This window comes from Hipposideros armiger, unplaced genomic scaffold (genome assembly GCF_001890085.2).
Source record: "Hipposideros armiger isolate ML-2016 unplaced genomic scaffold, ASM189008v1 scaffold_74, whole genome shotgun sequence".
Lineage (NCBI taxonomy): Eukaryota > Metazoa > Chordata > Mammalia > Chiroptera > Hipposideridae > Hipposideros > Hipposideros armiger.
The window spans coordinates 3,888,724-3,909,090 of record NW_017731424.1 but is presented as its reverse complement, the minus strand read 5'-3'; the positions used below and the strand labels follow the sequence as shown (position 1 = coordinate 3,909,090).

Genomic DNA, 20,367 nt, shown 5'->3' with positions numbered 1-20,367 from the left:
GATGATATTTTCTAACACTAGAACTCCTTGTAGGTTTCTGTATGTGGCCTTTTTTTTTTTTTTTTACCCATGACTGTTTACTGTTAAGGTTTTCCATACATGACCAGTTGTAATATTTTAAAAATATCAAGACTTAGAAAAGGCCAACTTGATGTGTTGGGGTTGCGGTGGGGTGGTGCTATGAAATGAAGATCTTTGCAGTGACAAGTTTGGGGTTTAAACTTTTTGAAAACCCTTCAACTTTAGATTGTTAGTTGACGGTGAGATTGCCCCAAAGGAGTTAAGGCACCTCCTTCCTGTCCTTGAACCTCCTGGATGTTCACCAAAACGAGCTGTGTTCTTAGCTGGCTCAGGTGGGTGCGCAATTGAATATGGATCCTAAATGTAAATGTTTCAAACTGAAAATCACTCAGTTCTTTAAAAGACCACGAATCCCGTATAAAAATTAACCTGAATTTTGCATCTGACATGTTTTAATATAAATGAAGACAGTCATTTTCAATGGCATGTGATGTGCTTTCTGGGGACATGAAAACTCACAGAAGGAACTTGGCCTTTGGAGCTAGCCCAGTCCGGTTTGCATCTCTCCACTTTCGGCTGGTGCTGTGACCTTGGAAAAGTTAGATAACCTCTCTGATCCTCCCTTTACCTGAAATGGGGTTGATAATATCTATCTTGAAGGGGGGATATGAAGATTAAATGCAGATGGGACGCAAAGCCCCTACTGTAATTCCTGGCCTGTGGTAGATGCTCAGTAAATGATAATTTCCTCTCTACTCCACCCCATTTCCTTGTCAAGGCAAAAACCTGATATAGGAATTAAAACCAACATTGCAAGGATGTTTAGCCTACAGTGAAATGATAAATCTGATGAGAGCATTTACATTAATTAAAATAGAAAGGAGCTCTAGACCCTGGGTTTGTCCAAACCTCTTTTATCATCTTGGGTGTTTGCTTGTCTGGACTTAAGACATGTGATCATCTTGCCGCTTGCAGTTCAAATGGTTCAGGGTTGACATTTTTTTCCCCCTGTTGAAAAAAGTCAGTTGCGGCTAATGTGGTAATAGCGGGACATGTACTTCTTGAGGAGCAATGTATTTTGGCAAGGAAAGACTTTTCTGTTTGAGGCTTCCAGTGGGTTGTCATGAGGCCCTGTGAAGACTGATGCAGAGAAGGTTATGGGGTTGATTGGGGGTGAGGTGGGCGTAGTATGCTCTGCGTTTGGTCCTGGCTTGTGAGGAGAGCTCCACAGTATGTCACTAACATCCCTGCCACGTTTGCTTGTAGTGACTGAGCATGGCCAGCCTGCTGGGCGTTCCTAGGTGCACAGGGAGCTGGGCTTGCGGTCTTCATGGAAGGGAGTTCAAGGAGATTGTTTCGGGACCCACAGTACTCGACGGGGAGGGGCCGGGCAATCGTTTGCGTGTTATACCCCTGTGGAGGTTAGACCCCCGTGGCAGGACAGACTGGGGTGGGGGGGGGGCGATTTCCTGGCTGACTCCTTTTTCCTGCACCAGGAGGCTCTTGCCTGCAATACTAGGATGACCCTCTGCTCCTTTCCTGTATCTCCCATTCTTGCCTGCGTATTCACACTCTTCACCTAAGGAAAAATCACAGGCCATAAAAACATTCCAGTAATCACCACTTTGTGATTCTTCTAGAATGGCCTCCAGTGGAATGTAGCATACTGGTAAGAAGCAGCCCTCCCTGCTGCTGCCCAGGAGACAAGTGGGAGACTGCTCTGAGTCCCAGTTCGCGACCCAGGCGAAGTCACATGGAAGCAGTCCAGGACAGAAAAGGCTGGCCTGGGATGCGTCCATTTGCTCGTAAGCCACCTCGCTGGGGCAGGAGCAGGCCAGTCCCAGTTTCTCCTTCTTCCAGATGCTTCTGCCAGTTGGCCCTGGGTCCGACTCCATGTTCGTCTTTTTGGTTGTCACTTTCTTATGTCCAGCTTTTCTTCCCAGTGTTTCTGGTTTGTGATTGCGTCAGGGTCCCCCTGCAGTGTACCTGGTGGTCTTATAACCTGTGGTCAGGGAAGGGCCAAATGCCAAGGCCTACCTGGCCCCTTCCTAATGCCAGACTAGGAAAGAAAAAGAGGAAAGGGAAAAACCCCAAGAATGGAAGGACAGAAGCAGCAGCACCTACACTTCTTTTAGCCTTGGTCAGGAAGCGTGTCCCCAGGAGAAAAGGGACTGGGGACAAGAGCCTGTTTTTAAAGCAAAGGTCAGTTTGGTGGTTGGGAAAAAAAAAGGTGAACTCTCAGTGGTTCTAGCTAGATGAGCAGGTGAATGGAGGCTGGTTTCGTCCGCTGAACTTCGCACTGGCCACTGGCACAGTGAGTGCGGGACACTCGGGTCACTGGTGTTCAGAAGCGGGCTTCCGTGTGGAGGGAAGTTGTAGAATGCTTGGTTGGAAGGAGAACAGCATCTCTCCCTCTTCACTTTGCAGCCCTGGTGCAGTGACAAGTTTCCAGAGCTTGGCCGAGACGACGAAATCCTTGGTATAGCATGCTTTTCAGATTGCAGGGTGACTGCGGTGACGTCTTTGTGTTTGTTCCTCCAGATAAGTTTTTTGAGACCCTACTGTGTGCCGGGTTCTGTGGGGAGAGCATGGCCAGCACAAAATAGTCGCAAGTCCTGTTGAGCGGGGGACTCAGGCATTTGTCACATGACTGCAAAAATGAGGGCCAGTTTCATTCCAGGGTGAAGGTACCCTGAAGGGAAGGCATGGCGTGTCTCAAAAGGGATTTGGGGAACCCCCAGGAGGCCTGTGTGCTGGAGTGAGGAGAGGGTCTCACGAGGAGATTTGAGAAGCAGGCCAGGCCAGGCTGGTGGGCCTGTGCTGCATGTGAAGGATTTCTCTGGAAAAAAATCAACTTTGCAGCTTCCTGAGGCTTATCTTCAAGGAGGTGGGCACACACCTTGATTCTTCAGCACCAGCCGGCTAGGTTGCTCTGTTTGGAAACTGTCCAGGCCCTGGTCTCTCTGCTGTCCACTGTCACTTGTTACTGAGAGGTGTCTACCCTCATAGGTCTGGCAAGTGAGGAGGTGGTCATGGGCAGCCCCCAGCCCACACTTGCTTGGGTCATTTCAACCTTCACTGTCTCTTTCCTGGGGCTGCAGTTTTCTTGTCAGGCCACCGTGGAGGCCAGTAGCTGGCCCGAGGGCCGGGCTGCCAAGGGGGCCAGACGCACCTGGGCTGGGCAATGAACACCACCAAGTCAGCTCCCCTCTTACAGGCTTTTCCTGGGGACACTTTTCTCCCTGGAGAGGGGTCACAGGCTTGGTTTAAGACACGGGAAGCCCAGGTGCCTCGAAGCCTTGCACATCCTTGGAGATCACATGCTCCCCAGGGTTCTAAAGAGGCCCTGGTGAGAGATAGGGATTCTTCAAAGTTTGTTTGTTTCTCAAAGCTTTTACCTCTATGCAAATATGCGGCTTAGGGCAGGGGAGAAAGGTTAACCACGGTGGCGCCTATCTTAATTTGGAATTTCCTGAATTAATGTGGTTTCAAGTCCTCTGGCACAGGATTCCCCCAGGGGGAATTTTCTCTTTTCCCTGCAAATCACCGAGAGAAAAGTGATCCCTGTGGCTTTGACCCTCCTTTCTGGGTCCTGCCGGGCAGAGCCAGCTGGAAATAGGCCCCCTCCGCCTGACATGGACTTAGGGCAACCTCTCCAAGGGGTCATTCCAGCTGCTTGCTGACAACCCCGCAGGCTACGAGTCTGCCTTCATCCTGAGCACCAGCGCAGCGCTGGCCAGGCCCGAACTCGCTGAGGCCTGAGCTGCCAGATCAAACCCATTCAAATGAGGACGGCCATCTGTTTCTCAGTATCCAGCTGCTGTCCCTTCATTTGCAAATGGCTGGGTTGCTGCTGGGGGGACCAGTCCGGGGGACACATCTGCAGGCTCTGAACGAGTGTTGGAACTGGGGTCCTGCTGAGAGAAGAAGGGCCGAGCCCTTTAAGTAAACTTGCTGAACAATACACCCAAAAGTTCCCAGTTGAAAAAGCATGAGGCAGCCTTGCCCTCGTGAAATAACTCTTACTCCCCCGCCCCCCACTTTCCTTTTTTCTTTTTCTTTTGTCCCTGGGGCCACTTTAAAAGTATTCATTTATTCAGAAAGTTCTTAGGAGGAGGAGCCTGTTCTGTGGGCTTGGGGAAAATGTCAAATAGGATTTGGACATCCATCGGCTCTTTAAGAGACGTATAGGGCAAACGTGTCCACTGAGTATGCATCGTTTATGGACTATTTATGTCAGTACCAGGCACGGGGGCAAGCAGGGCCCAGCAGCAGCTTCTAGCAGCCCCAGGTAGCACTAAGTGGGAAAGGTAACCATCCCTGAAACCTTGCTTCTGGAATGCAGTCAGGCTTTGGGGCATGTTCACTCAAAAGCAGACCGAGTACTCCACTCCTGTAACCCAGGTCCTCAAGCTTGTGAGCTATGTGAGGCTGTGATAAATCACCTCGGAGCTCTGCTGGGATTCTGTTCCCAGGGGAATTGTGAGGGGGTTACTGTACCTCCACATACCACTCTCAGGTATCTCAAGTTTGTTGGCTAGGTGAATAGTAGATGGTATTTTAGCCAGCCACAGGCTTCTTCCCTTAACTAAAGTAATCAAACAGGGTACATTGGTGTTGATGACGACTCTCACAAGGTCCTTGGCCGTTTAGTTCCATTTGGGAACATTCCAGAAATCCTCACTTGGGTAACTTACATATATTCGATGTGACAGGTTTGTTTGTATGAAAGACAACCCTGTTTTAAAGTCAGAGGAATGCAAATTGAGGTTCCCATGTGGTTGGAAAAAAACAATGTGCTGATGAGTCCGTATAAATCTACAACCCACAAACAGGGACCCAGGCCTGCCCTGGCCAGTGTGGCGCCAATAGGCAGGCAGGGGACCCCCCCAGGGGATCCCCACCCAGGTGAAGGCTGCTTTTTCAGATGTATCCCCACTTTAGGGTTTACAAAGGCTGCCCCAAGTGGCCTCTGGTTTTGTCCTTGTGGTGACTGACTGGTAGCAGGCTACCCCTGTAGGGGTTTTCCGGGTCTATAAACCAGAACTTGGAGGCTCAGCGATGTGAAGGGGCCGCCCAAGTTGACAGGGTTCATCACAAACGCTTGTCCTTGGACCCTGGAGCTGACTGTCTCATAGTGTGGCCCTTGGACCATCAGTGTTACCTGGGAACTTGTGGGACATTCAGAATCTCAGACCCCACCCCATTCCGACTGACCCAGACACTTTGGACATGGCTCGCAGGAAGCTGTGTTTTAAGAAACTGTCCAGGTGGCCTTTATACAAAATAAAGCCTGAGAGCCCTGCACTGGTCCTCCCTTCAGAAGCTCTCAGTTGGGTGGGTGGGTGGGTAGGGGAGGAAGTACCTGTGTTTGGTTGTATACATACTAGCTGGGGAGACAAAGGCTTTGTGGTCTTGGAGATGGAAGCAGTGCAGTCTGTCTGAACGGGAATCCAAGGAATTTTCCCAGGGAGATATTTGAGCTGGGCTTTGAAGGCTGGATAGGAGCTTGCCAGGCAGAGTTTCGGGACGTGGGGGTGCAGATAAAGGAAACAGTGCCCGTGTGGACAGGCACATCCTGGATGTGAGGGAGACGGATCTGGGGCTGGGAGCACCCAAGGCCTTTGTGCAGATGATGCCCCTTGGGCTTTACCCTGTCAGAGCATGGTGTGGTCTGTTCCTTTTTCTTCCTTTCTTTTTCTTCTTTAAAGTGAAGGTTAGATTTGCTTTGCAGATCACTCTGGTGATCCATGGTGGGTACATGGGTGGACCATTGGTGATGGTTAGGGGCCTTGCAGGGGTCTTTGGAGAGGTGGTAGAGGCCTGGAGTGGACCTGTGAGTGTGCTCTCGCTTTCTTTTCAGAGCTGTTTCAGAGACAGAATTAGTAGGGTGGGGATGGGGGGACTGATGGGTTGAGAGGCAAGGGGGACAAGAGGGGCTTTGGGGCCCATTGGGATCTTGGCTTGAGGTTCCGTGGTGACTGCCTTCAGCAAGAGGCCAGTGGAGGAGGAGGAGGGTGAAGGCCACTTGCTTGTTTTGGATAAGGCCCTCTGTAGACATCCAGGTAATGTGTTCCCTCGGGCGCGTAGAAATATGAACCTGCAAGCAGGGACTTGAGTAGCATTGACATGGAGGGGGTGGGGAAGCTGCAGAGATGGAGTTCTGAGATTATCCCCAGATACTGGGAGGGGCGGGAAGGGAGGAGGTTCCCGGAAGAGCAAGAAGTAAAAGCACATGCACGTGCACGCGCGCGCGCACACACACACGCACGAAGTAAGAGCACATGCACACACGCACACATGCACACAGGCACACACACACTCACGAAGTAAGAGCACATGCACACACACACGCATGCGCATGCACACACACACTCACACACATGAAGTAACACATGCACACATGCACGCACACACGGGCAGAAAACAGAATGGCACTGTAGAGAATTAAGCACTGAACTGTGTTGGGGCTCTAGAAATACAGTAGAAGGTTCTTCTTTTCCCACATCCCCATCTTTCCTTGTTGGGAAGACCTGGTCGTGTGGGTTTTCCTTCTTCCGTGCTTAGCCTCCTGCTGCTGAGGAATAGCGAATCTTCCTGGTGGCAGATTCATGTGCTGGGGGCTTTCCGTGCACCGTCTCATTCCGTGTTGTTCCTGGTGTGCAGGTGAAGAGACGTGAAAGGATTAGGAAGGTGAACGGCTTGTCCCAGGTCACACAGTTTGTAAGTGGCAGAGTTGAGACTCGGGTCTGTTCTCAAGTCTGGTCTGTGCTAACAACCCCAGCCTGTCCTTGCCTTTCTGAAGAGTCACCAGGGAGGGGACAGGAATGAGACTGGAGCCTTAACTCTAAGGACCACCAGCTGTGGGAATTGAAAGAGCAGCTGGTTAGAAAGGTGGCTCGCCCCTTTATGCCATGAAGAGGGCTGCCACAGAGGCGATCGCTGTCATCAGGACTCTGGGCAGAGGGCTAGGTTTTCAGAACCGGAGATGGTGTGTGTTCATTTTACAGGTGACGCCTCTGCAGGGCCACACTTGACCTTAAAGATTGTGTCGATGAAGGTCAGACAAACCCCATTCATTCCTTCAACTCTCATGAGGCCCAACACCTGGCCCCATTCCCTTCCTGCTTTCGATGACCCGGGGAGTACAGGACCTTCCAGCTGACAGAGGTTTCTCAGGGGTCTCCGTAGGTCGGCAGGGCCGACGTTTCGATGACGTTGTGTCCCCTAGAACAGCGTGCCCGAGGAAGCCCTGAAGGTCCTGAGAAGAGCCAGCTGCCCCTGCCATGTCTGACAAGCATGTTTCCAGAAGGCAGGAGGCTTGGGGTCTGGACGAGCAGGGCGCTGAGCACGTAGGCTCCTCATTGTCTATCTGACCTGAGGGTGCGGGCCCCTTTGACATAACCTGCAGCACCAGTTTCTGCTTCCCGGGCACTAGGTCATCATCTCTTTGGGAAATGCTTTGTGCACAAAGGGCTCAATTTTGAAGTTCTCGCTCTAGAAAGCTGCCACTGTGTAGGGATTTTCTACCGACGACACGAGCTCATGACCTGTATCCTGGTGGTCCAGTGGGAATTTTGCTCTCGTGAATATGCGAGTTTGATGCCAAGTATTGTGACCAGGGAGAAAAATCTCCCCTTTTGTGCGCCCCCCCCCCCGCCCTTTCTCCCTTTTGGAGAAGGCAATAATGAACAGCCTAAGACGTCAGAATCAAAAGGAGAGGGGATGCTGAGAAAATAGGGCTTGAATATTTGTCGCCTCCCTCTTAAATGAGGGCATTCTTAAGCATGGTACCATTTCTACATTTTTCTTGTCTCTTTTAAACTCGGAGAGCTGTTCACCGTGTTTCTCAAACACAGACCTAAATTATACGAGGGGTGTGCCTAAATATATAATTTTTAATGGTTACCACATTGGAGACATTAGCCATTATCCCATCTGATCACGAGGAATGTGAGCCAGTCTGGAACAGTCAAGCTACTGTGGCAGAGGTAGCTATTAGCGGTGGTTACGGCCCCGTGATACTGACAAGCAGAGTTTTAAGTCCTGACGTGTGTCCACAAGACATTCTGACAGTTGGTTGGAAAGAGAAAGTGGCAGCCTTTCACCCTGCGCACTTTATCTGTGTTTCATTGTCTTGACTTCTTTATGTCCCCCATCTTCATGCTGGCAGCATTTCCTGAGGCACAGAACTTTCGTGTTTTCTATTGTGCAGAGTTATTTGTCTCACCCTCCCCCTTTATGAACACGTAGTACCTATGCCTTATAAGGCCTCTGTTTGATGTCAGGCTTTTTTTTCCCCCCTCTTCTGCAAGTCTGTTCTTGTGAAGGGGAAGCTTTGAGGATGTGTGAGCTGAAACAGCCAGCTCTGCTGCTGCTGCCGCCGCCGCCATTGTCTGTGTCCGCAGAGCCCCCGTGCCAGGGCACGCAAGGGCAGTCATTTCTGACTCGATGGTGGGCACCTCAGTACCTTTTTCTCTTTCTGTTGGTAAGCTTTGATGCCAACTAGACCGACACTGTGCCATAGAAAAGTGCCCCTCTCTTTTAAAGCCCCAGTGCCATAAAATATTGGAAAGCTGCTGGAATGCCCGGTGTCTGTCTGTCCAGACTCCCTCGATTCAAGCTTGTAAAAAAGGCGCCAGGAGTGCTGTGTATTTGAGGGTTCGGTGTGCTGTTCTAATGGACAGAAAATTGGGATTTGGCCATTTAAAACGTCTTACTGGGACCGTGGCGTGTCCACCACAGGCCATCGTAAAGACCAGGAGGGGCGAGTTGAGGTCAACCGGAACAGACAGGATCAGCCGCCACTTACCCTCCCAGTGTTTCATGTACTGTGACATTGCAGTGACATTTGATGCTTCATTCTTTGTGTTTCTTCTGTGAAGACATTGGCAGCCCTGCAGCAGTGATGTTTACTCCTCTTGGAACAAGGCGGCAGGATACCTGGGACGGACCCGGAAACCCAGGCCATCTTACTGGTCTTGCCCCAAATGCTCAGTTACAGTTCCCGTGGGAGCCATGAGCTGTGCCCCAGCCCGCAGCCCGCCTCCACAGCACACACCTCTGCTGCCTCACACTCACACGTACCTGCCTGTGTCTCTCTGTTTCCTCTCCTCCCCTCCCCTTTTCTTCTTTTTCCTCCTTCTCTCCCCGAGGAATCTGTTGCTGGATTTCTCTCTCTTTCTCCTCCTTTCCGGAGGAATGTGTCGACGGCTTGAACACTCCTGACTTTTCTGCGAGGGAGAACCCTCCTGGGGATGCATTCTAGGGGTGACCCCACTGCATCCCTGAAGCTGGGGTTCCCGTTTCTTCGCTGTGATTAGTCTTGACATTTGAAAAGACACCGTCCTGAGGAAACCCCAGAAAAGGCTCAGTTTGTGAAATGTGATCTAGTTAGTTGTCTCATTGGCTTTTGTTTCTTCCTTAGCAGTTTAAATCTGTCATCCGTTCCCCACGAAACGATTGGACAGGGCAAGACGTGGGTTTCCCATCTGTTCTCTGTTTGCATTTGGGCGCCATTTCAAAAACCACACGGGAAAAGTTTATAGGCAAACATTATAAAAAGTGACAGTCTGAAGTGCTGCTATCGCTGGTTTGGCAACGTAAAGTGTTACCTGAAATAGCTTACTGTTCCAGCTCTCTGTAGTGCTTCAATTGTCTTAAGATGACATTGGTGAAGAATTCAGCTGGACGTGTGCGGTGCAGTCACATAAACCACAGCCTTTTCTGCATTTCACAAGATTTCTCCTCTGAGGGCTTGACTCACATACAGCGAGAATTGGTTTCCTTGTGCTTATTTACCGACAGGTAAATTCATGCAGCTTGTAGCTAGTGACATCAGCGTGATGTCACACCGAGACATGACCTCTTCTACCCTGACCTGCTAAGGGACTTGGAGAGTCAGGAAGCCCCTGCCTCAGGTTCCTTTTTGTCTCAGTCCAAGGCCCCTCAATTCTAAATTCCCATTGGCTTTGGAGGAATAGTGGCCTGTGGAGCTTCTCAGTGGCGAGGGAAGGGGACCCAGCTCAGGGCAGGAATGACACACAAACTATACAGGTGACTGCTGTTACTCACAGCTTTCAGTTTTTGACTAGCTATAGATAGAAGTGCCTGTCTCTTTCTGCTGTTTACAAATAGCAGAGTAGTCAATTTATTGAAAAGAAGCTGTGTGATCACATGCTGCTTGAACTTCTCAAGTGTCTGAAACTTCTGGGGATCAAGTTCAAATGGATGCATGGAGACATCCACAGGGCCGAGCTGTTTGCCGCCCGTCGTGTGGCTGCAGCAGGTAACAAGTGTGTCGGGCCCTCCCAGAAGGTAAACGCCTCGCCTTGTTTGCCCAGCAATTTTAGGTAACTGACAAAGAATGGCCAACGCTAGTGTGTGTGTGTTCCAGCTTTCTCGCTCCTTTTCAAAATTTAATTTGTATCCTGAAAGATGTGTGGAAACATACTTTCTGTCTGTGGAAGCCTCTGAAAGAGCATTTGGTGTGCAGCAAAGTGGCTTCTGGAACCTTCCCTTATTGTGTTTTGGCAAGAAGGGATGAAGGAAATGTTGGACTGTGAGCCCGTGTGGGTGTCTCCCCTCGCCCCTGCATTAGGAAGGTTAAAAGCATGCCAAAGCACCAGGACAGATAAATCCAGGAAGTGTTAATATTGCTATAGAAGGTATTGTTTAAATCTCCAAGGGAGTGCTTTGCCCTGTGTCAGCCATCAGGTCGTGCAGTGCACCTTGGAGTTAAGCGAGGCACCGGCCTGAGTGGGTGGAAGGCGATTGAAGTTAGGGAGGCTGCTAGGGTATCGCAGAGGCAGCTGGCGAATTGTCGAGTCTTCCCACAGAGCAATGGGCAGTAAATACCGCTGCAGGGAAGTTGCCCGAAGGGAAGAGAAACCGAAGCCCCTGGCCTCACTGCAGGGCGGGGACAGAATTGTTTCCACTGAGCCGGCTGTTGGGGTTCCAGCCTGTGTTCCAGCGTTCTTGGCACTTTGGCCTGATTTGTCTTTGATGCAGGGACCTGCACGCTGGGCCCCCGGGAGCTGCTGGGTGGCACAGGAGGGGATGATGGTGGCATTGCGCCCCGTCATGGGCCCTTTGGGCCCTCCCCCTGACTTCCTCTTCCCTCTCTCCTTGGTATTGTTTCTCCCCAACATCTTCACCCTTTCCCCGACTTCTCTTGCTTTTAACGGCCCCTTCGCCCTTCCCCCTAAGATGTGCTTGGAGTCCTCCTAACATATGCAGAGATATTGCTGGGTTCTGCTGAGGTTCACCAAGGACGCCTGGGACCCCAGGTGAGCCTTTTGTGAAATGGTCACTTAGGGAAGGGAGGAGTGTAAGCTTCCAGAATTTACCACGGCAACAATTACTGGTTTCAGACTTTGAAGGTGGGTGGCCCAATTTTGTGGACGAACATCGTTATCTTATTGATGTGTTTTGGGGAGTGATTTTACTGTTCTTGCAGCTTATCATCTAATGGGAAAATGGGGTGACGGTTTTGACCAGGTTTAAATGGAAATAAAAATCACTTTTAGTACATCGAGTCATCTTACTGGTTCATTGAGATGGGAGCCATCAGGAAAATCGTTTTGTATCTATGGAGGTACAAATCCCCAAATATTCTCTGATTATCCTCAGAAAGCAGTGGCGCTCGAGGTCATGGTGAGCGTCTTCAGCCTGAAGGATGACAGTGATGGTGACTGTTGTGGGCCCAACAAGTCATAGTTTGGAAGATCAGGTTCATGTTGGTTGGTTGGTTGGTTGGTTGGGTTCTTCCAAGTAATAATACCCTGTTGTTTGGGCATTTTCTTGCTTGTCAGTAGGGGACCTCAAGGATGAGAGAGATTCAGCAGGAGCGGAGTGGAGCTGGAACGCGAGGCTTCCTCGTCTCACGCAGGGCAGCGCCCATTTTTCAAGCATCTCTGGTGTGTCTAGCGCCGCCCAGCAGGATGTGGTCCCTGCCCTTGAGGCCTCACTATACCATGCTCCTCCTCCTCCAAAAGGAGGTGATGTCCTTTTGGTGACACTGGCCCAGCATCTCAGGCACCCCTGGTTTCAGCAAGACTGTGTGGTTTACCTGTTTCAGGGGAAGGAAAGGATTTTCAATGAAATGGTTTCTTTTAAAAACGGAGAAATCATAACTCTACACTTAGTTGGGAGAGAGATTTTACCGCATTGTAATTACAAGTGTTTTTTTTTTTAAACTGTCTTAGTGCCACTGCCTCCATGAAATAGGGACATGGCTTCTCCTTATCTGAAGGCCAGGACAGAAGCAGTTTGGCTGCATGGGTCCCAGTCTCTCCTTTAAGGGGAGGAAAACGTTGCTGCCTGTGTCTAGCCGCTTCCCTGCTCAGTAATCTCTTGATCATCAGCTCTGGCTCAGAGGAAAGCAAATTCTGTAACATTCGCGGTGACTTGCTGATCGTAGGATGTGGTCTTAGTAAATATTATTTTATGACCCAGGCTAATCAATGTAAATTTATTCTAACATTGTAGGTGCTGTTTCTGTAATTAGTTGTTGGAAGCAGGGACCCATTGTTGGAAGCAGGGACCCAAATGACATCTCATCTTCGCTTTAACCAGCCGTAAAAAAGGTTGGACCAGGTGGCCTTTGGGGTCCCGTTAGTTCTGGTGTCCTTTGAATCTGTGACTCTAGGATGCTGGAAATGGGAGATGGGCTGAGATTTGGGGTCAGACTGAATTTTTTTTCCTCTCCCTCTTCCCTGTCCTCCCCTCCATCCTGTATTCCTCTTCCTCTCCCTTTTCTGCTTAGGATCCAGAGTTCAAAATATCTCTATTAGTCATTCAAGTCAGCTGCTTTAGGACTTGGCCTCCGGAGCTGTGGCCTGAGGACCTTCCAGCTGAGTTCCCACCGACATCCCTTCACCCATCACTCCTCTTTAGAGAAGCCTTCCCTGACCATCCTGTACCACTTGGCTTGGTCAGGACTGCACATATTTTAGGCATTGCAGGCCACAGGCTCTCTTGCAAGCAACTCCTCAACTCTGCCGTTGTTAACACAACAGCCCCAGACAATGACAACAATTTTCATTATGCAAACAAATGAGCATGGCTGTGTGCCGATAAAACTGTTTACAAAGCAGGCGATGGCGGGGGCTGGCCAGCTCCTGCTCTAGAAGGAGCCCGTACCCACCAGCTCCGTGTGTGCCTCCTTGCTGTGTATTTCCTGACACTGAAGACCGCCTCACATGCTTTATATTTTTTGTAGACTTTATATTTATTGTCTGTCACCCCACTGTAATGAAAGTGCCCCGACTTTTTTTTTTTCTTTTTTTTCTTTTTTAGCTGAGCCATCCTGCTACCTGTTGGCAGCTCAGTGGCTGCTCAGCTTGGGCTGGACTCGAACCGCTGTTGCTCAGAGCTCAAACTCTTGAGCGAGCTCTTAACCAACTGAGCCACTCGGCCGGCCCTACTGAGCCACTCGGCCGGCCCTGAAAGTGCCCCGACTTTTAAGTGCAGGGACTATTCTTGTTCGTTGTTGCTGTCTGAGCATCCAGAATAAAGTCTGGCCCATAGAAGGTGTTCAATAAATAATTGCTGAATGAGAAAAATGAACGTTTGGAACGTAACCTGCCTGTCAGTTGGGGCTCTCTGCCCTTGTTTTGGGGCATGTTCGTTCATGTTAAATTTGACTTCTGTTTTCTTCCTTTTGTTGGGCTTCTCTCTTTATGTTCACGTCCTGCTCAACTACCCTCTTGGCTTGCATGCCTTTGGGGAGCCCTGGCTTTCCTGTGTTGGCTGTGGATGGAGGTGGTCAGGATTTTTAGAACCAGATGCGTGGAACCCTCACTGTTCCTTCAACAATGGGACTGAAACACGAAGCGCCTTTATTTCAGTCCTATCTGGGAGATTTGTACAGACCACACTCAAAAGACAAAACAATTGCCTTGTGATGTTGCCCAGATTGGGAGCTGTCCCAGGGCTGGGAAGCTTTGTGTTTTCTGGACCCGGGACTCCAGGTACCATTCACAGTGAACTATGAAAGCTGATCCACGGACCCTCGTGGGTGCCAGCCAGTGGCTCTGGCTGTTCTTAAAGGCTCATGGTTCCTTCTCACTTCTGCTCACAGAGGTGGCGTGGGTTGGGTCCCCTCATGCCCTGCATATTTGGGGACTTTGATCCATGTGTGTGCCAGCTATGGCCCCGGGGGAGGGAAGGGACTCCCAGGAGGCCATGAGACCTGAGCCCTCCCTCTAGGTCTCGGTGTCTCCTCAGGAGACAGGGCAAGTTCATCAAGGAGGTGGCAGGGCCTCAGGAGCTGGTGAAGTGGGCAGATGGGAGGAGGAGGAGGGATCCGCTTTGCTGCGGGTCAGGCTGACTGATGCCAGTCTCTTATCCAGGCGGGCACTGGGCGATTTGGGCCTTGAAGAATGAATTGAGTTTGGGGGTGGGGGTGGGGAAGGAAGGAGCAGTCTAAGGATTCACAGGCAGGTGCCCGAGGAGGCTGGAAGCCAGGATGTGTGGCTTGTGGGCAGGGGCGGGCTCAGCTTTTACCGGGCGGTGCCCAGTGGTTTCATTTCAGGGTCAGTTTGAGCTCCATGGAGAGCACCTCTGGGCTGTTGGGGGCATTTTCCTCATTTTGTTTTTGGTGTGAAGGCCTTCAGGCTTTTCTCATGTTAAGAAAAACAGCTTGTCTCAGCTTCCGCAGCCCGGAATTAAACCTCCAGACCTGCGAAGTTCTGATCTGAGAGCTCGTGAGACTCAGACGGACCCATTTGTTTCTCTTAAGTTTGAGGCATTTCAAGAAGCTTGGCTTTGTGACAACAGGCAACGTCCAGCACAAATAAATAGAGGTGTGTGTGTGTGTGTGTGTGTGTGTGTGTGTGTGTGTAGACACACAACCATGCAATCATGTTGAAGGACACATTTTGTAAAATACACGTCCTTACGCATAAAAGAATGCCACAATAATGGAATTTCTCAGGGAGGTTCCATTGCAAGCAAGCTCTGATTGGCAGTCAGCTTAAAAGTTTTCTTGTCCAATATCCAACCCCTACTGGGTTTTGGGTTTGTGTTTAAAGCCCTCCAGTGTGTGGTGACGGAGTGAGGCAGCTTCTGCCGGGTGCTTCCTCTGGTTCGTGTTGCAGATACTCAGCTCTGTGCGTGAGGGCTGTTTTCCTGGGGTTTGTGGGGAGAGGCCAGTGCCTGCCGGGGCCATTTGCAAAACAAGAACTGCTCTCCTGCGAATAAAGGGGCCTCCACTGACCTTTGTTGGACGTTCTCTCCTTCTGCTCCTTCCCATCTGTCTCCGTCTTCTCTCTCCCACCTTTCTGCAGAGCCACCAACCAAATACCAAATCTCCCAACCAGAAGTTTACGTGGCTGCGCCCGGGGAGTCGCTAGAGTTGCGCTGCCAGTTGAGAGATGCCGCCATGATCAGTTGGACTAAGGATGGGGTACACTTGGGGCCCAACAATAGGACAGTGCTTATTGGGGAATACTTGCAGATAAAAGGTGCCACGTCTAGAGACTCCGGCCTCTATGCTTGTACTGCTGCTAGGACTGTAGGCAGTGAGACTGCCTACTTCATGGTGAATGTTACAGGTGAGTTGGCCTGCGAGCCCCTCTGCTCTCTCTTCTCTGTAGCCGTTTTCTGGGTAAAATGTCATTGGACAAGTGAAATCATGGTGGGATCTGCTAATTAGATGCCAGGCACAGAGCTTCATAGTTTGTTACTGATCTGTTTCTGAAGTTCTTCCCCGGGACCTGGTGTATGAGAGAGGCCAGTTGTTAAAAAAAATAACAGGATTCTCATGTGCAAAGGAACATTTTTCTTTTAAGACAGCATGCTTTTATATAAGTAAAAACACGTCTTCCCCCCACCCCCATACCACTGGCGTCCTTGGCCCCTAGAGTATAGGACTGAAATTGGGATGCTGAAGATTTCTGATCCCTTTTATTAAAATTTGAGTTTCTCTCCTGCATTTTTTTTTCTTCCATGCAGTGAGGGGGGACTGCATAGGGCCCTTGGTGGCTGAGTTTACAGTTTTGCTTTCAGAATGCGGTTGGAAGGCCACACAGGGCCTAAGTTTTTCTAGGCGCTAAGTTTTTCTGGAGACTAATTCCTTTCTTGAAGAGGGGGCCCTGAGCACTAACAGGTTGTGCTGGAAAGAGTCTTTGGATAGTATGCAATCAGTAAATTTGCCTGGGACTTGAAGACTGTTTGAAGCTTAAAATCCAGATTCCGTATATCCAATTTTATAAAATGTTTAAATAACGCGAAAGCAGAAAACATTGGGGATCATAATATAGACCAACTGTCATCATGGAGAGAAAATTTAAGCCATTAAAACCATCTTAACTAAACACGGTCTCAGGCTTTTTGCGTGGGCTCCTGGGCTGTTGAATTCCCTATCCGGAAGGGCTAAATTGTAGATGATTGCGGCCTTTTGCTCGGCAGAAACACAACCATGGCTATGTTCTTTTGAATACAGATACCATCTCATCCGGAGATGATGAGGACGACACAGATGGCTCCGAGGATTTTGTCAGTGAGAACAGTAACAACAAGAGTAAGTAATGGCCCTCTCTGAAGGTCCTGAGAGAGGATTGCTTGGTGCGAAGTGCCGACTCCCACCTGTCTTCTTGTGGGCGCTTCTCGATGCTGTGGCTGCGGCCCTCACCTTTCTCCGCTGTGTCTACTTTCCTTTCAGATCTGCGAATAAACCAGTGTTCCTGTACACCCTTCTCTGCCGTCTGTCCTTTCTTACCATGTCATTGGCCACTCTCTTTTGAAAGTAGTTCTGACTTCTATTGCCTCGTTTTTCTTTTTTCCCGTTGGTATCTCACTATTCGGAGACATAAAGCTAGCAGATCCACATAACTTCCTGGCTTTCTTTATAACCGTCGATGGTGCTTTGCTTGACCCAGGGGTTCTCAACTGGGGATGATTCTCCTCCTTTCCCCTCCCCCCAGGGAACACTGGGCAATGTTTCATTTCTCAGTGGGGTGGGTGGGGGGGCTGGTGGCACGGAGTGGGTAGAGGCCAGAGCTGTTGTGGCTAAAACATCCTACAATTTAGGGGAATGATCTGATCTAAAGTGTTGACAGTGCTGATGTTGAGAAACCATGGCTTTTAAAACATTTTTGCATGCTGAGCAGAAGTGAGGAAAGCGTGCCTTACTTTGCTGATAGAAATGAGACCAGAGAGTGCTGTTTGGTTATTTAAAGGCAGAGAACACTCAGCATTGACATGTAGGAGGCCTTTACTTGGTGAATAGGAACACGGCTGCTCGGAGATGGGCAGCCTGCATTCACATCTTGCCCTCCTGAGTTGGGCGACCTTGGGCAAGTAATTTAACTTCTGTGTCTCAGTTTCTTCAATTGTAAAATGGGAATAATAACAATACCTGATGGGGTGGAAATGAGGGCTGAATCAGTTCGTATTTACACAGTGCTCAGAAAAGTACTTGTGAGTGTTCAATATTTAGAAGGTAAAATATAGTATTAGTTGTATTTTCCAATAACATGGCTGGAATGTTCCCAAGGTGACTTTATGTTAGCCACTGGTGTTTGTTGCTTAGATTTACATTCTACATTTTCTGAAAAATGATTTTAATTGGTTTAATAAATTTAAACAAGGCCTAAATGATAAGGCAGTTAGATATTAAAATAGGCCCAGGGCTTTTTAAAAGAAGAAGAGAAAATTGATCTTGTCAGGCGTCGTGAATAATGTGTTTCTTAAGTGGGGAATCTATCTGTCCCTGAGTCTCCTAGCAGCTTGGGTAAAAAAGGAAATATTTATATAAGTTTTCAATTTTTGGCAAGAGAAAGCTTGAGGCCCGGATCATGAGCATCAGCGTTGTCTGAGAATTTAGTAGAAATGCAAATTCCCAGGCTTCAACCCAGCCCCATTGAATTAGACACTCGGGGGGTGTGACTCTCACAGCTAAGTGTGCGAGCCACTGGCCCAGGCATTCATGTGTACACATCTGCTTTGCACAGAAGTTTCCTGTTAGAGATCTTGCTCACAAAGCCATGGGTAATAAGGTGGGTCAACGTGTTTTCCACTGGGATCTGCACCAGTCTTCTAATGAGGTTATTATGTTTTAATACCAAAACCCTGGTGCATCAGAAAACATCCCTCCCTTCTGATTACTTCGTTGGCTCCGGCAGGACAGGCAGTGAGTGACCCTGCAGTGATGATGGGCTCCTGCTTTGGGCAGGCTCTGGGATGGCTGCTGGCTCAGTCAGCGCCCCTAATGACCCGATAAGGTAGAGCGGGGTGTGTTTCCTGTTTTTTTTCTGAAGTTTAATTTTTTAATTATTCCTATCGAGTGGAAATTCATGAATCCGTGCACAAAAGGCAAAGCCGCGATTCAGTTGTAGGCCTGTTGCATGTTGAATCACAGTGCCCCTCCCCCAATACCCAGGGAGATGGTGGGGGTAGAGCGAGGGTGCTTGCACTGTTGTGTGCAGCGCTAAAGTGGTACCCACAGGTGGGTGTCATTGCTATGGATTGGGACGCCTGATTCTGTCAGCTCAGTTGTGTTGGCATGCCTGGGAACTGGTGGCCTGATAGCACGTTACCATGACTACTTGGGAGACGATAACATGTAACAGCAAGGTAGAGGTTACATAACAAGTAGGCCCAGTGAACTGACTCTCATGATTCAGAAGGATTACCTCCCATGGACTTCCCAGTTTTCATCGTGAACACTAGCCCCAGTGCCCAGGTAGAAGGGCCAGGAAGTGGAGTGCTCCACTTAACGACTGCCAGTCCTCATTGAATGACTCTCCATGCCTTCACCTTGCAGCCAGGGTTCTTTGTAATTAGCTCTCGAATGACACCAACGCTGCCCCGAAGTGGGTGCTCTGTGGTGATTAAGGGCTGGTGTTAGCTGTACCAGAGAGATACTGCTGTTGGGAACTGCCTCTGTTTGGTGCCTGTGAAACATTAGACGTGATTTAAAGTGATAGCAGCTCTTAGCTGGCTACTCGGCCTCTGCCATCTGTTCGTGTGATTAGGCTGGTCTGATTCACAGGTGCAGCCTGGGGCTGCTGAGATTAAGCAGCTGTGGCCTGGGATGGACAGAGGAATGCCACGGCCAGGGTAATTGGCAAGGCGGGGAAAGGGATGTTGCCATTAAAACAATTTTTTTGCCACCTCAAGTGTCAAATGCCTGACCTGATTAATAGGGAAAACTGTAGAAGCACCAAATTCTTTGCATTTTCAACCACCTGGAAAACACCTCTGTGTCCAAATTGATTCCTTGGGTGCCTTCTGATTGTCTGGAAATGCCACTGGGGTGTGTTTGAAAGTTCTCTTCAGTGAAGTTGAGTGATGCTCTGGCGACCCTGTGCTGACAGCGACGTTGCTGGGCTTTTCTGAAGTTTTTTTCTCTTTGGAGGTTGGTAATTGTTAGCTCTGTATCTTTCTTATGACTTGAAAACACAATACTGCAGATTGTTCCCTCTGCTGGGATGCTGGATTATTGTTTATCTAATTTTGGTGGTTAACTAACTTTTGAAAGGCAAGCTTACCTACCTGGAAGAGTTCTTAGATTCTGTACGGAAAGCACAGTGGTCAAACACAGTGGCCACAATAACAGTCAAAAATTAGGACGGGATGGTTGAGTGTTGGCCACGAAAGTTGCGTCCGTTAACATCGAGGTCTGATTTGATTTTTGTAGGAATGTTCGGCCATCTTTTAAGTTGATCTTAACTCTTCCCTCATCGCGTGAGACCTGGCTCTGAAATGGGCTCCTGTGTAGGAGGGTCTTCTCGTTTACATGAGCCAGTCAAGTGGCTTGATTTTGAGTGTTCCTGTTCCGTCCTCTTGTTTCATGTTCAGTATCACATAGTATCTCCGTTTCAGACCCGTCTGTTCCAGTAGAGTGACTGCCTCTGTCTGAAGGACGAGGACCAGCCTGGGTGGTGAATGAATATTTTGTGGCATGACAGCCCTCACATACCTCTTTTATGGATCTCATGAAAAACAGAGCCATGTTCTGATCTGGTCTTAACATTAAGAGAATAGGCCGGTGTTTCCCAAAGAATATCCCTCGGAACCCTAGTCCACAATAACTCTCTGCCAAAAATGAATTATATTTTGGAAAATATCTCACACAGTGACCCTTTCTTGGAGACTTGCTGTGCCCATTAGTATACTATAAGCTCTGAAATATTCGGTAGTAAAACTGGTTTAATTTTGATTTTTCCCAGGGTTTTCCAAACCGATTGAACCTGAGACCCGTTTTAAAAGACAGCGTCTATTCACATCCTGTTGCATATGCTTTGCGAATCCCTGGGATGGGCTGCTTTGCTCCATCTGACTTTTCCCACCCTCGTAAGCTAAGGCCTTCCATCACAGGTGTGAAGGGCATTCTTTGGT

The 20,367-nt window shown here is 49.3% G+C and overlaps 1 protein-coding gene across 16 annotated transcripts in view; it reads left to right on the top strand.

The window, feature by feature from the left end:
• FGFR2 (fibroblast growth factor receptor 2) overlaps window positions 1-20,367 on the top strand; it is a 100,721-nt gene that overhangs the window by 10,612 nt on the left and 69,742 nt on the right. For 8 of the 16 annotated variants that reach the window (XM_019642950.1, XM_019642954.1, XM_019642952.1 and 5 more), the window contains 2 exons: window positions 15,312-15,578; window positions 16,469-16,546. The exons of 3 other annotated variants lie outside the window; for them this stretch is intronic. In XM_019642950.1, coding sequence (XP_019498495.1) covers window positions 15,312-15,578; window positions 16,469-16,546 — 345 coding nt within the window. The remainder of the gene's footprint in view (window positions 1-15,311; window positions 15,579-16,468; window positions 16,547-20,367) is intronic. 5 more of the 16 variants (XM_019642961.1, XM_019642958.1, XM_019642959.1 and 2 more) reach the window with 1 other exon arrangement.